Source organism: Chiloscyllium plagiosum, chromosome 41 (assembly GCF_004010195.1).
Source record: "Chiloscyllium plagiosum isolate BGI_BamShark_2017 chromosome 41, ASM401019v2, whole genome shotgun sequence".
In the NCBI taxonomy this organism is placed as follows: Eukaryota; Metazoa; Chordata; class Chondrichthyes; order Orectolobiformes; family Hemiscylliidae; genus Chiloscyllium; species Chiloscyllium plagiosum.
This window is the reverse complement of record NC_057750.1, coordinates 14,357,016-14,373,679: the sequence shown is the minus strand read 5'-3', so window position 1 is coordinate 14,373,679 and position 16,664 is coordinate 14,357,016. Positions and strand designations below refer to the sequence as shown.

Genomic DNA, 16,664 nt, shown 5'->3' with positions numbered 1-16,664 from the left:
ATCTGCATTCCCTCTTACCTGGCACATAAATAACAAACAAAGCAAATCTGTGCATAGACAGAACTTTTAAGGGCTTATCAGTATTACTCAACAAAGGAAGTCATTTTTATTAAACCAAATTTTAAATTATATTTTAACAAATCAAGTCATGAATTTGTCAACACATCTCCACAAGCATATTCAATAAAAACAGAGAGAATGCACAAGCACAAACTAACCTTTAATGGCATCCTGGCATATTCATTTAATATCGGTACATCAAACACCAGTCGACGAAGTAAGTGTTGTAGCATTGATGGCCTGAGGTAGCTGTAACAACAGGAAAAAACTGTCAAATTTAACTGATTAGATTAGATTAGATTCCCTAATGTGTGGAAACAGGCCCTTCGGCCCAACAAGTCCACACCGACCTTCCGAAGAGTAACCCATCCAGACCCATTCCCCTGCATTTACCCAGACTAATACACCTAATGCTATGGGCAATTTAGCATGGCTAATTCACCTAACATGCACATCTTTTGATTGTGGGAGGAAACCTATGCAGACATGGGTAGAACGTGCAAACTCCACACAGACCCGAGGCAGGAATCGAACCCAGGTCCCTGTGAGACAGCAGTGCTAACCACTGAGCCATTGTGCCACCCAAATTCTGGATAGATATTTCTATTAAAAAAAAATCAGAAGAGTCAAACACTTGGTCATTGTGATCTGTGCTAGCTGCTAGAATTTAGAAGTTCCCCTACAAATCAGTGAAGCACACAATTTTGTTGAACCAGTTCTCCAAAGCACTGAATATATTCACTGGTGTCCTGCCGGGAAATACAGTGGTAATTCACCAAGATGGTGGGAAGAAATTTCACTGGCTCACGGTAGATTTTATATTTGTCTACCTGCAAAGGAGTTTGAATAGAAACTGGAGGGAAAAAGAATGATTCAGTTTTGAGTGCAATTTACATCTGGATCCCCAACTGTGGCCAAAGTTGAAACTCTACCCGTTTATTGTTTTTATACAGATTTCACAATGGCACGCTTACCTGCACAATGCCATGAGGCATGCTTCAATCACATCTCTTTGTGCCTTTGTTAGGGAACGGCCCCTGGACAGTCGGTAAATGGTGTGCAGCATAGAATCAATCATAATGGCTCGATGTTCCGTTCCAGCAAACAGTGGTGCACATTTAGTTATCAGAGGAAGGACTGCAGTACAAAGGTAGCGGTTCAAAGCGAGTGCCATCTCAGTGGTACTGAAAGCAACCTGGGAAGACAGTTGGAGAAACGCATCATATATATTGCATAGTAATCAGACTCCTTACTGTGTATAGCGGGATCATGACAATTGTGAATGGTTGGCTGATTAACATGATTCACAACCCAAAATGTAAATGTCAACTGAAATCTGACTGAAACATATAATCAGACCAAAAAGATGGAAAAAGAAAGACCCAGTTAGTCAACCATGTCCTCCGAGCCTCATGATACTTGGAAGTTCCTACTCAGCATCAGCATGTACGATCCTCGGAGGGCTATGAGCAGCAGAAAAAAAAGTCTAGGTGTAAAGAGAACCAAAAAAACCCAGAAAATGCCTGTTACTTCCAGAGGCAGCTGAATTCAGTCCAAGGAGATGACACTTACTGTTCTAACTTTGATGCTTTAACTGTCAAATTACTTACCTTATATACTCGAGTAATAGATGATCCTGTGTAGGATTCAACTTCCAACATTTGGCCCAAAATTCTTTAGTTTCCTATACATAAGCCATCCCTCAATTTTGGCCAGTAAATCCTTCATTTTCCTTATACCAAATGTTGGCTTTGGGAGCAAGGTTGGTGGCAACAGTTTAGTGCAGCTTTATTAGGATTGTTTTATCATTTAAATATCAGAAAAATTGGTAGGTAAATTTGAGACAGCTGGTCGCTGCTGAATTCCATCACGGCCATCAATCAATGTCAGTGTCAATATCAGGAGATCAGCAGTTTCAAAAACCAGGAATGGAGTTCAACCCTTCAAAAGGATTTTCTGATGAAGAATCGCCAGACTTGAAACTTAATTCTATTTTCTTCCCACAGATGCTACTTGACCTGCTGAGTATTGCAAGTAATTTCTGTTTTTGTTTCAGACCTCCAGCATCTCAGCTCTTTGCTTTATTTTACTACAAAAGGAATACTTGTATCAAAAAGCTGACCCTTTGCTTTTCAGAAAAAGCTGTTCTCAAAATCTTGTCTTTCACATGAGTCTATGCAGTAACTTTTATGGGATTAGAACTCTGCCCCAGCTAAGAACTGGTCAGGTCCTCTTTTGAAGGCTTGCAGTGAGTCAGCACGCACACAGAACACATTCTGGAAGTTCACTGTTCTCTTGGAAAAGAAGAACAGCCAACTAGCCAATTGCTGGGCAATTTAAAAGCACAATTCCTATTTCTCTCTGATCTGGCAAATTGAAATGCTCTATCAATAAGTCTGCAATCTCTTTCATTCTTTTATTTGCTTCTGTCAAATCATATGTTGGTGCTCAAAGTAGTACAAGCTCTTTTTGCCTATCTGAGAAACTAGGCATGAAATCTTACACCGGGACATCTCTGGAAACCATCTAGAGGAGGTACTCATCAGTTCCGGGCACTACAGATGCTGTTGTGAACTAGTACTAAATTGTGGCAGATTTATGGCCAAGATCACTCTACTTTCCCAACTAAATGAAGGCCACATGGACATTGGAAGGCAAGAGACACAAAGAAAAAGCTTCAAAAGATTCTACTATCAGGAAGCTCAGTCTGATTACCCCAGAAATCATCACAGTTCCAGATCTCAATAATTCACTGGTTACATAATTCTATGAAGAACTTTCAGGAACAACTGTACCATTCAATTATGATAAAAAACAGCAAGTGCTCCAGGATTGCAACAGGTCTGGCTGCATCTTTGGAGAGACAAATAGAAATAATGTTTTGAGTCCAATTTAACTATTTCTCTCTCCACAAACACTGTCAGATCTTGAGTTTCTCTAGCACTTGCTGTTTATATTTCAGCAACCACAATTTTTGCTTTGATTTCACATATAGTGACTTCCAACAAGCCACCCACCATCTTATTTACCTGTAGTAAACTTTTCATGTGGATTTGCACCAGTGAAAGTGCTGATAAATTTTTGTTCCAACATGAAAATAAGTTGTATGATAAACATTCGCTTGGAACTGCAATTTGACTTGAGGATAATTTTGAGTGAACTTTCTTGAAAATAAGCTTTTAAAATTACACTACTTACAGTATCCAAGGATGCAGCAGCTCTCATATCAGGTAAGAAGCCAACCTCCAGTACATGAAGGAGAAAATCCTGATTTTCTATCCCGTAGACTCGATCCAGGAACAGCACCATGGGAGCCTTATGGTCAGGAACAAAGCTGGCTGACATTTTAGGTTCAACAAGGTTCCCATCTGGAAATCACAAACAATACAAAGAAGTGAATAATCAAGAACAGAGTTTCAGTATGACAACAAAAAGTAATTTTGCATTACATCTTTTTCATAATAATTTCGTTAGGGCAACTAGGGACAAACAATAGATGCTGGCCAGCCAGCGATACCCACATCCCACAAATGAATACATTTTTTAAAAAAAGTATTTCAGTTTGTATACGGAGACAAAAAGAAAAATCGTATGTTACATTCTGACAAAAACTCGAATCAAGTAAAATTGCTTCAGTCTCTAGGATAAGCAACTCAGCTCTACTGGTGTTATTGTGTTTGGTCAAAAGAATGCAAGTTTGTAAAAGAGTTTGTTTTTTAAGAGAGCCGTAAACACTATGGTGCGAAGGATGTGGAGATGGCGGGGAAGTGAGTGGTATCATACCAAAAGGAATTACTTCGGGCTTATCCTTGCAGACCATTTCTCCGAGAACGATCTGGAATCCACAACTTTATCCATCGAGGGTGACTGAACAACCAGAATAATGACTGGACTATTCACAAAAAAAAATCTGGAGGCTTCTTTGTAGAAGAGGCAGCATGCGACAAGATGCCTTTCAAGGATGACTAACTGCCTTGAGCTTAGAGACCTTTCAGTTTACAGCATAACCTGTTGGCTGTTGGTTCATTTCTTCAGTTTATATGGTTTCATCATTGTTGTACATTTCCAAAAGACAATGGGTGCAGTTGGTGGAAGTCAGTCATCTTCATCTCTGCTGGAATTTCTCAGTGTAGTGTCGCTCTCACCTGCAACACCTTCCCTTGCTTACTTTCACCGACTCCAACCCCTGACACAATTAATCCTGCAAGCCATTTGTGCTGTCTACTCACTCGCCTGGGAGATCTCCTCACCTGCACCACAAGTACCGACTATGCCACCCACTTTCACTTCCTAACTTCCTCCCTCTCATTCGCTTCTTTCCTAACTTCCTCCCTCTCATTCACTTCTTTCCTAACTTCCTCCCTCTCATTCACTTTCTTCCTAACTCTCCCTCTCATTCACTTCCTTACTAACTTCCTCCCTCTCATTCACTTCCTTACAACGTCCTCCCTCTCACTCACTTCCTTACTAACTTCCTCCCTCTCATTCACTTCCTTACTAACTTCCTCTCTCTCAGTTCAGGAGGAAAGCAGCACAGAACAGAACTGAAAAAGTCAGCAATGCTGATGGACTGCCTGAAATGCAGCTCCTCATCCCCTCTGTGGGGAGCACCCTGACTCCTGAGTGGCCCAAATAGCTAACTCACATCAAAGACTCTGTACTTGTATTGTGTGCTGCCCTTAATTTGCTGTGCTGGGAACTTGGGACTAAAAGTTACCTCCTTTGAATTGACTGAGGACTCCTGACAACCATGACCAGCTTCTTACGCCAATTGGCACAGATATACAGCACAACTGTGGGCATGGTATCTCTAGCTGAGGGGGCAAAATGCAAAAAGGCAATATTGAGTACAAAGATAGCAAGAAAACAGGGTGTAGCCCAGTCCAGCCTGTGATCAGCGAGAATGTCCTTAGACACGGTGTCCTTGCTGCACCATTACAATGATAGTTGCTGTTGTGGCCCAAACTGCAGCAGTGAAGTGTAAAAAACTGTTGTAAGTCAAGTAAAGATGTGGCATGAGGGTTATTACAGGATAGCAGGTACCGGACGCCAACATCTCTGGATGTGAGGTGCATGTAGCTGGTGCCCATGAAGCATGTTTGGAAATGTTGGTACCTGGCATTGAACACCAAGGTCTTTTGGGCTAAGTTGAATTTCCACACTGAAAATTCTTTACATCTAACTTGTTTGGTGTACTAGGTCAGATAGGAAGCTAAACATTAATGAAGTGTTTAACAATCCCTTTAATTGGCAATTCGCTGTTGCCTTGCAAGAAACTCACCTCTCTGCTTGTCAAATGCATAAAAGATACAGCAAATGGCTCTCAATGGCAAAGTCACACTCACTGGACTTCTTGCACGATTATGCCCACAAAACTCATGCCCTAACAAGATTCTTCCCAAAAACATTCAAGTCCTTTGTGGACATCAGCTAATTATTTACTTCCTTTCACAACTAACAGGGTAGTGATGCTATAGCACATTACTTCCTTTATCAGAGGCAGTTTTATTGAAATTTTTTGTTTAGCTGTCTAAAGAATAAAACAAAAATATTATCAGGTCAAAAATCTGCCTCGAGCACTGCAGTTTGCCAATTGTACCAAACATATCTACCACCCACTCTGCTACAATAGGATTCGGGCTTGCAATCCAGATCAAAGCTAACATTTTGATTAGCACCAGTGTTGGCTACATAGCTTTACCTTTTCCAAAAGCAGGTATCTGTAGAGGCAAACTGATAACGCCAACCAAATCTTCAATAGGAACCAGGGATCGCAGGATTGCCCGAATTCGCAATGCTTCACCTTTTCCAGCCTGGATCAGCTGTTGCAAAAATAAGATAAACAATAGTAGTACAAACTGGACAAACAGGAGACTGGAAGAACACAGCGTCAGGAGGTGGAGAAGTCAATGCTTCGGGTATTAACCCTTCTTCGGGACTTGATGTCCTTTTGTCTCTCACCAAGTTGTATGAACTGGTTTGCTATATAAAGCAACACTTCACAAGAAGCCAGCATGTATGAGCATGTATGAAATCAGTTATTTATTTGAACTAAATGTTGATTTTACTCATTCTTTGAAAAATACCGTCTTTACAATGCTATCTAATGAGCAATATTTGATATCTTGTATCATGACAACTTTGAAATATTTGTGGTCAGATTGAACTTTTGCTTTAACACATAAGCTTGTTTTAAAAAAACAAAGACTGCAAGATAACATAACTTCCAAGAATGGAACCCACCCAATGCCAAAAGATTGCCTGTGTAAACCTCTGGAATGTCACACCTTGCTTCAAAAAGCAAGACTCCAAAGGGCAGAGTTGAAAAGCAATCTGATTACCTCCCCTCAGCAGCAAAACATGTTCAGCGTATTATATTGCACTCTGTGGATATGAATTGAAAGATATGTTTACATTTTACCTTTCCAGGTACATACAAAACCAGGGATTAAAAATCAACTGCAACCACTGGCCTCTGCATGTTAGGGTGTGCATTAGTATCCTATGAGGGTTAAAACTTGAAGATAGCACCCCTTCACTGCACTTATGAAGGAAAAGGTACATTTTCTCATCATGAGTGCTGTAAGCCAGCCACAACTGAAAGGAAATAAAAAAAGTCCACACAACCTGAAAAGCCAAGAATCTCAAAATGAACTACTCAATGCATCAGTTCTACCACTGCAACTCAACATAACAGCCATAATGTTCCATTATCTACTACTTACCGAATCATGAGATTGATATTTAAAAAAAAATATTTTTGGGACTTTCCTGTCATTTCTAATCTGATGGTATTATGTTATTAACTTAAGAAAGCCTGGTTAAATTAAGTCCTTTCAGAACATAAGGTCATGTGGTTTGGGAGAAAGGCGTCCACCACAAAAGGAATCCTTTTTAATTAATCTAGTTGTGATTAACCGAAAGTGTAGGTGAATAAAGAGGTGCTAGTTGATTCCTTCTCACCCAGGGGAATAACAGTTTAGGGCATCACGTTTGGAACTGAAAGAACTTAGGGAACTTCATCCAGGGACTGGGTGTAACATTAGCCAAAAATAAAAAAAAACTATATGTTAATTTAAATATTTGTCAATAAGTCAACAGCATAGTTGAACTAATATGAATATCAGCATTTACTCTTTCACCATTTTATGTGTCTCAAATTTACCAAGATAGTACAAGTGCAATGTCTACTGTTTGGCTCCTTCATCTCAATGTGTCGTTTAAAGGAGAAAAAACAGCTTGTTTTCTTTGGTAAAAGAGTAACATCCCAAAATGGATAATAGCTGCTTGCATGAAGATATGCAACTTTAAAACATGTGTGGAAAGGCACTACTGCTCTCACGTATTAGCAGAAATTTTGAGTTTTATGAAAAATGATGAGTTGCTATATGTCAAACATTTTATTGTCACTTAAGCCTATATTTTCATTGGAATGTAGAGCCTCTGAGATGCAACAAAAAATCCATGTGAATCAGAGGTCTTGCCTCCACATATATTGATTCTGATTTTCTTAGAGGTTGGATTTGTAGATGTCACATGTTCCGGAAGCAGCAGACCACTTAAAGAGCAAGCTTCCTGTATTTGAATCACATTTTGCTTTCCACATTATCTTTAATCCAGAGGCCACAGAGCACATCTGTCTCTGTGAATTTATTTTTGAGAGGCAAGGGGCCCCTGTAGATATGGTTCCAGGTGGAGCGGGGAGGAGAATCAAGCAGCTGTTTGGATTGCAAAGCGACAGAAGAATGGGCTAAAAAGGTGCATAGAGGATATCAAAACTGTCAAAGAACTTACAATAGAAACATTTGCTTTCATAAGAGATTAGCTGACAGGATTTCAGTGGATTTAAGTTGTTTTAAATGAATGAGTTTCCTTTTTAAGTAGCCATGACATCAACAGACAACAATTGTGCCAGCATGGGCGGAGGTTTGTCCATGGTGGAGACGGGGCAAACTGATACAGGGTAGGGACAGGGGTGGCATGAAAGAGAGGAAAGTATGGGAGCAAGATTTTGCATTAAGTTGGCACAGGGATTATAAAGGGCCAGAGTACCATGTACAAGGCCACAAGTTGGTATAGGGGTTTGAGAAGTCATGGCAGGATGGGGATATGGGAAAAGGGTGGTATATTGGGAATGAGGGGTTATGGAGAGTTTATGAGTAGAGGTTGGTATTTGGCGGGGAGGCTGCCTTTGCTTCACCAAACTTGTACTCTGCAGTCGCACAGACGCATTCAGGGATACATTAGTGTTGATCTAGATAATGAATTACATAGTATTAGCAATAATTTAGTCGACTGTCCATACAGTGATTTCATTTAACTCAGCCTTGAATATACAATGATCCAGCCTCCACTGCTCCTGGAGAAGAGAATTTCACAAATAACCCGCTGAGAGAAACAAAAACAAACATTCACCTCAACTTGGTCTTAAATGTGGAACTCCTTATTTTTAAACTGTGCCTCTTAATCCCCTCCAGAAGGGGAGACAACTTTGCCACATCCACCACATCAATATTGCTCAGCAACCTGCATGTTATAATAAGATATTTTTCAAAGTAAACTGTCACTTTTAACTTTGACAGACGTTTTCAAAATTTTCATTAAAAAGATTTGGAACATACTGATCACAACATGTTCAGAAGTGTGGTCCAACTTAAAAATCAGCAGTTGGTTCATTCATCTGCATTGGGTGATCACTTACATGCATCTCTGGAGCACACCGGCCCAACAGATCAATCAGTGCGGAGTAGAAAGACATGATGGCATTACCCAGATGGACACGATTTTCTTCATGGACTTCTTCACTAAACCTACAAGAGATTTTAAAAAATTCATGGTCAACAATAACATTATTTAGTTACACAAATTTTTCTTTGCTCACCTATAGGATTTACTCTATTACAAAGTTGATATCACAGCCATTTTGCTCAGCCTGACTCAGATAGGATTGTCAACATTATCATCACTTTTTGTTGGATTATAGTCATAGAGTCAGAGAGATGTACAGCACGGAAACAGACCCTTTGGTTCAACCCGTCCATGCCGACCAGATATCCCAACCCAATCTAGTCCCACCTGCCAACACCCGGCACATATCCTTCCAAACATTTCCTTGTTTCACAATCAGACTGATTGTTGAGGATAAATTGTGTTTGATGTGAAATGACAATAGCTTCTTTTTAAAAAACCAAATCTCATCAAATATCTGGCTGAAGTGAATATAATGCAAGTGAAATTAGACTTGAACAGTAGTGTAAAACCGATGTTAGCAAATTATTTTAATCTGCACTAACATCTAATAGGTCAATTACACTCTGAATGACACTGCAACGAACATATCTCCAAACACTTCCAGATTCTGTTCCCACTTGCATGTGCTCAAAGCCATGAAGGGAAGATGATAGTGGTGGGAACGAGTAATCCAGAAGCTTCTGGAATTGAAAGCTTCTGCCAGTAATGGTGATCATGAAACTGCCATTGGTTATCATCTAAAAAAAAACCCACTATGGAAGGAAATCTGCCATCCTTTATTGATCTGACATACATGTGACTACAAACAAAGCAATGTGGTTGACCTTGAACTGCTGACAAAGACAATTAGGGATGGGCAACAAATGTTAGGTATTTCTCAGGAAAGAAACAGACCAGAGATGGGGAGGGCAACAGCAACAGAGGACACAACCCAAATTTCAGGTTGCCTTTCAATTGCACAATATGTTCCATGTAGATTTTAGATTAGATTAGATTAGATTAGATTACGTTACAGTGTGGAAACAGGCCCTTCGGCCCAACAAGTCCACACCGACCCGCCGAAGCGCAACCCACTCATACCCCTACATTTACCCCTATACCTAACACTACGGGCAATTTAGCATGGCCAATTCACCTGACCTGCACATCTTTGGACTGTGGGAGGAAACCGGAGCACCCGGAGGAAACCCATGCAGACACGGGGAGAACGTGCAAACTCCACACAGTCAGTCGCCTGAGGTGGGAATTGAACCCGGGTCTCTGGCGCTGTGAGGCAACAGTGCTAACCACTGTGCCACCGTGCTGCTCACAAATCACTAGTGATTGTAGGCAATCACTATTGTGTTAACAAGCAATTGGTCTGCTTGATCTAAATAGGAAAACACAGAGCTGCAGATAGATGACATAGTCCTTTATGACACAGAAGTAGCCCATTCAGCCTACTATAGTCTTATGCTGGCCATCCATGGAATGATCCAGTCAATGCCACTCCACTAATCAATCCCTGTAGCCATCTAATTACGTTTCCTCAACTGCCCTTCTAATTTATGAAATCATTTATCATCTCAATGTTCACCGGCAATGATTTCCAGGTCATTACCACTCACTGTGTTAAAACGTTCTCCCTCATATCCCCCTGAAATCCTTGTCGAATATCATAAATCTGTTTCCCCATAATTCCTGTAACATCAGCTCATGGGAACAGCTTTTCCCCAGTTTTAATCTTCTATCACTCAATCAAATTATAGGGTCAAAGACAACACTGAGGCAGTGAATGGGTTTGGTTTGGCCTCAGATAATTGCCAGTGAGAGGACTACGTTCCAGAATAAAACTACTAGCTACGTGAGAAAACTTTCTTGCACATTACATCGCAAATATGAATGTCAGAGAAGCTTGAGGGGACAAATTCCCTACTCCTGCTCTAATTTCATGCAGAAATTAGGCTTCCAAATTTTTGGCCACAAAGATTTTTAGACTTGGGAGTCTTGCAAGAGACAGAAATAACATTTATATCATATTGATTGTACTTAATTTATTTCCTTACAATTCCCGTCTACGATCTTTCTTGACTGTTGGTCCATCACGGGCAGGATCCTCAGAAATCTTGATGGCATCCTCAATGGCTCCTAGCAAGCCACTCCCACCTTCACCCCTGAGGGCTGGTCCAAAGCATTCAGGGCGACGGATCAATAAACGCACAACAACATTGGCGTTTTCTTCTACACTTTCTCCTGCAATCATACAGAAAACATTGTACAGGCAGGTGGGTGGCTACTACTACGAAAGAAAGAAGTATCTAATTCAACCTTTTCAATCACTTTGCCTTAAAAATATCTAGAAGTAGTTGCACTTCACTACTGGAAAGATTTCTTTTTGAATCATGAAATATTTCTCATTAATTGTAGTCACATTTTCTACTGTTTTTTTCTTTGTGATAGATAGTATTTCTATAGATTATAATTAATACAGTTCAGATAGAGTTATGTCACAATAATGAGGGGTTCAGAAAGAGTTGATAGGAGAACTATTCCTGCTGAGTTAGCATTATGACCTGGTGTCAATCTCTGGGGTGGCATGGTGGTTCAGTGGTTAACACTGCTGCCTCACAGCACCAGGGACCCAGCTTTGATTCCAGCCTCGGGTAACTGTCTGTGTGGAGTTTGCACGTTCTCCCTGTGTATGTGTGGGTTTTCTCCAGGTGATCGGGTTTCCTCCCACTATCCAAAGATGTGCAGGTTAGGTGAATTGGCCATGCTAAATTGTCTACAGTGTTCAGGGAGGTGTAGGTTCGGTGCATTAGTCAGGGGTTAAATGTAGGGGAATGAGTCTGGGTAGGTTACTCTTTGGAGGGTCGATGTGAACTTGTTGGGCCGAAGGGCCTATTGACATGCTGTAGGGATTCTTTCTATTCTATCCTACCTTTTCCCTGTATTCCTACACATTGATTATTTGAATAGAAACATTTAATGCTTTCTTGAATGCCTCAATTGAACTTTCCTTCATCACATCTCTCAGCAGTGCATTCCAGATTAAAACTACTAGCTACATGAGAAAGATTTCTCACACATCACATTTTTTTTTTTTTGCAAACCATTTTCAAACTCAGCCCTCTTGGTCTTAATCTTTTTGTGAGTAAGAACAGCTTCTGCCCGTCTACTCTGTCCAACACCTCATCATTTTAAAAACTTCTGTCAAATCTCCTTTTAGGCTCCTCTGCTCCAGGGTGAAAAGTCCCAGTTCTCCAATTGATGACTTAATCATTCTAGGTTGACAACTTCAATAACTTGATCGCACCCATATATCTATACAATCTGTGCTTGTGCCAACATTGTGAAATTCAGTGTATTATATATGATCCCTGACTCTAGAAATATATTGAAATGGGCATTTAATTATCTTTTACTGATGTTTGCTAAATTGGTCTATTTACCATTAACGAATACAGCAAACCGCAAAAAGTCCAGATAACGCTCTCCTCCAACAGGGTTCCATCCAATATCTGGATATCCTTTTGCCAGAAGCATTGGGCAGCTTTGCAGTCCACATCCTGCCAGGTATGTCACCACCTAAAATTGGAAATAAATGACAAAAGCCAAGAGAATGACTTTTAAAAATTACTATGCTAAAGAAAACAGGACGTCATTTAAAGTGGAGTTTGTGCTTGCGATGCCAAAGATGACACAGAACACACACACATCCAGATGGTCCTCATGATATCAGCTAGCTATGACTGTATATCAGTTGCCAGTATGCGTCTGAGTGCACCCAGATAACCTCAGTACCCACATGTGATTGGACCAGTTCAGAAAAGAGTGATGTTCAAATGCCCCAGCATGATTACATTTCCATTTAGTATTGAAAATATGTGACTTGCAACATCAAACTTACATATTTGCGGCAATCAACTCTAGCCTGTTGTTGCAGCAATGTATCAAAGCTTTTGTCTTTTGAAAGCTTACACGCATTAAAAATGGGAGTGTACGCTCCAAGATATCATTGGTTCTAAAGAGTTTAAGAAAATACATGGAAAACCACACTTGAGAAAAGACTGCATTGTGACCTCATGGGGCAACACATGAATTTTAATTTGTGTGTCTGCTACAAATGCAGGTATAACTGAGTGATCTTGGTTGCCCTACACTGTGATTTCATGGACAGCACTATCTTCATGGCAGGCAGATCCAGTTCCTCCATTTTGCTGTGATGTAGCACTGCACCACTGTGTTTCTGCACATGCAGAATCATTGCGCTACCTAATGGTGACATTGCCAATATATCAGTTTTGCTGTTTATATTGCATAGTATGCAATTTTCAATGTAAAAATTACAAACTGTCAAACGCTTGATTGTGTAACATTTCAGTTTACAACTCATTTTCCAGTTTTATTTTGTTACTTTTACACATTCATCTACAAATAGAAGCAAAGTACTATGATGCTGGAATTCAGGCATTAAAAAAAAGTCTGAAGTACTAAACAGATCTGGCAGTATTTTCTTCAGACCTAAATTGGTCCCAAAACATTAACTCTGTTTCTCTTTCCACAGATGCTGAGTATCTCAAACCTAAGCAATGTGTTTGCATGCACTCAACCCTTCCTTTAGATATATTTAATTATTTTTACTGTATTCAACTCCTACAGAAAAAACTCAATTCCCTGTCAGATCCTCAGTGCACCTCGAGCCTTTGGTTGTTTATAATAGAATGAAATTTCGCATCTTTACACTCCCATTGAGTAAGGAATAATTTTGGAAATTCAATGCATTTTTCTGATCATTGCTGAGTATAAAATTATGAATATTCTCTCCAGCTTTAATTATGCGGGAGACAATGGTGTAGTTGCAATATCATTGGACCATACGTGTCATTGGCCTAGGCTAATATCTGGTGACACAGGTTCAAATGCTACCACAGTAGTTGGCCAAATTTCAATTTAATTAACAAATTTAGATTGCAAATTGGTTCAGTAATTGTGACAATAAAATTGTTATGTTACAAAAAATTATTATATTACAAAAAAATGATGACAATGATTATCTGTGAGAACCCTCCAGTTCACGTATGCTGCTTAGGTAAGGAAAACCTTGCCTTGTCTGGCCTTCATATGCCTCCAGTCCCCTTGCAATGTGATTGACTCTTAACTGCCCTGAGAAATGACCGAGTAAGCCATGCAGCCCAAGGGTAATTAAGGATGGCAATAAATATTAGCTTTGCCAGCACTACTCATAAGGTATGCAAGAGTAAATTTTTAAAAAATAATGTAAGTGAGAATACTTGGTCCATTTTGTTCAATGTTTCACATTAAGTAAATAGTCAAAACACATTATTTTAAAAGTAATTTCCTTTTTGTTTAATATGTTAGAACAAATGTCTTGCCCATTAATCTTTATCACATTCCCGATGCGATCTATAAAAATAATGCTAAAATCCATGACATTTTTGTTTGGGTGGGGGGAGGGTGTCTTAGTTTTTGCTTTTTAGTCTGCATTCTCAAGGTATGTTGAGGATATTGAGAAATTATGGAAACATGATTTTCCCAGCTGTTTTGAACAGCTTTATATACTCAAGACGAAACAGAATAAATTATCTAATGTAATAAATTGTTTTCCGATGCCAGGTGGAACACAATGCACTTTTTTTCATACTATCTGCCGGTCATGTCCAGGATTTAACAAAATTGTCTGATAATGCATGGAAGTTTTACAGCTTTATTACCTTTTCCAGATCAGGCTCCCGCAAAGCCAAGGCAAGTTCATTATTGTCAATGCATGAAGCAGCTGCAACATCAAGTGGAGTGGACCCCCTCATACCTGAAAAGATCAATGACATGCTGCAATAAGCAAGTGCATCAACAGATGAGAAACTCCTCTCGACACAAGGAACAGAATCATATTTTTGAGGGACCGCAATTGTATTCGTGACTCAAAATGAGAAGTATCTTCTAGAACACGCAAATTAGCAGAAGCAGGCTATTTCACCTTTCAACTAGGTAAAAACAAGGACGGCAGATGCTGGAAACCAGAGTCTAGATTAGAATGGTGCTGGAAAAGCACAGCAGCTCAGGCAGCATCCGAGGAGCAGGAAAATCGACATTTCGGGCAAAAGCCCTTCATCAGGAATAGAGGCAGGGTGCCTGCAGTGGAGAGATAAATGAGAGTGGGTGGGGGTGTCAATATGTATTCAAAAGGAAAAGTGTAAGTTGGTCCTACAGAGTGTCTGGGGAAGTAAAAATAGAAAATAAGAGATGGCAGATGAATTGAACAAATATTTGGTTTTACTGTAGAGGATACGAACATCTCAGAAATATGTGTAAACAGAGAAGTAAAAAAATGAACTTAAAACAGTTACTATAATAGGGAAACTATCCTGAGAAAATTACTTGGGTAACATAAAACTTCTTTCTAGGATTCTAAAGTGAGTGACTGCTGGGATAGCAGTTGCATTAGTTTAATTTTCCAAAATTCCCTTGACTCTGGAAAGGCCACAAGACTTTGAAAAATAGCAAATACCTCTATTCAAAATAGGAGGAGATAGAAAGAAGGAAACCATAGGCCAGTTAGCTTAACATTTGTCACAGAAAAAATGTTCGCATTTAGTTTAAGAAGGTAATTGCGGCATATTAGGTTTTCTTGCCATTAGATCAAGTCAACGTGGTTTGGTGAAAGGGAAATCATGCTTGACTAATTTATTAGACTTATTTGAGGAAGTAGCAAACATTGTGAATAAAGGGGAAACTGTGGATGTGGTGCACTTAGATTTTATGAAGGCATTTGGCAAGATGCCACTCAACAGTTACTAACTACATGAACACATGATGTAGAGATTAAACTATTATCAGAAGACTTATTAGCTAACAGGAAATAAAGAATAGGTTTCAATGTGCCATGTTCGAGTTGGCAAGGTGCAACAACTGAAGTGCCACAAGTATCAGTGCTTGGGCCTCAATTACTTATAATCTATTTAAATGACTTGGCTGAAAGGATGGAATATCTTGGATCAAGGGATTGAAAGCATGGTATCTAAATTTGGTGATTATGCAAAAATTGCTACAAAAATAAGTCATGAAATAAGACAAAGTTATTGAAAGGTTAAGTGGGCAAAAAATCTGGCAGATGAAGCATAACATGATATAAACTTGTCCACTTTGGCAGGAAGAATAGAACAACAGTATATTATTTAAAGAGAGGGAGAGACTGCAGAACTCTGAGGTACTGCAGAATATGGTCTCCTAGTATATGGATTACAATATGTTATTATACATGTACAGCAAGTGATTAGGAAGCCAAATAGAATATGGTTGTTTATTGAAAAGGAAATTGAACACAAATGTAGGGATTTTTGCTACAGTTATACAAGGCATTCATTTGATTATATCACATATATTGTCTATGGCTTTGGTCTCCTCATTCAAGGATGTAATTGCATTTGAGGCAGTTCTGAGACAGTTCATGACTGATTTTTGGTATGAGGGTGTTATCTTGGGAAATACGTTGGACAAACTGCACACATAACCATTGGAGTTCAGAAAAATAATAATCTTAATGAAACATATAAGAGCCTGACGATACTTGACAGGGTGGATGCTGAAGGAATGCTTTCTGTTGTAGGATAAAGATTGTGTAGGGGACACAGTTTAAAAACAAGGTGTCACCCATTTAATTTAAAAATCACTGGTTTTCAGAGCGCCGCTCCTTCATCAGGATCACCTGATGAAAGAGCGGCGCTCCAAAAGCTAGTGTGCTTCCAATTAAACCTGTTGGACTATAACCTGGTGTTGTGTGATTTTTAACTTTGTACACCCCAGTCCAACACCAGCATCTCCAAATCATCACCCACTTAAGAGGGAGATGAGCA

General features: G+C 39.5%; 1 protein-coding gene across 1 annotated transcript in view; it reads right to left on the bottom strand.

Moving 5' to 3' along the window:
- The window catches only part of LOC122542710 (ryanodine receptor 1-like), a 393,921-nt gene that overhangs the window by 174,404 nt on the left and 202,853 nt on the right, over positions 1 to 16,664 (bottom strand). Inside the window, exons 43-50 of the mRNA XM_043680690.1 lie at positions 14,526 to 14,620; positions 12,243 to 12,378; positions 10,857 to 11,043; positions 8,762 to 8,870; positions 5,762 to 5,882; positions 3,259 to 3,428; positions 1,035 to 1,255; positions 219 to 309 (exon numbers count right to left, since the gene is read on the bottom strand). Coding sequence (XP_043536625.1) covers positions 219 to 309; positions 1,035 to 1,255; positions 3,259 to 3,428; positions 5,762 to 5,882; positions 8,762 to 8,870; positions 10,857 to 11,043; positions 12,243 to 12,378; positions 14,526 to 14,620 — 1,130 coding nt within the window. The remainder of the gene's footprint in view (positions 1 to 218; positions 310 to 1,034; positions 1,256 to 3,258; positions 3,429 to 5,761; positions 5,883 to 8,761; positions 8,871 to 10,856; positions 11,044 to 12,242; positions 12,379 to 14,525; positions 14,621 to 16,664) is intronic.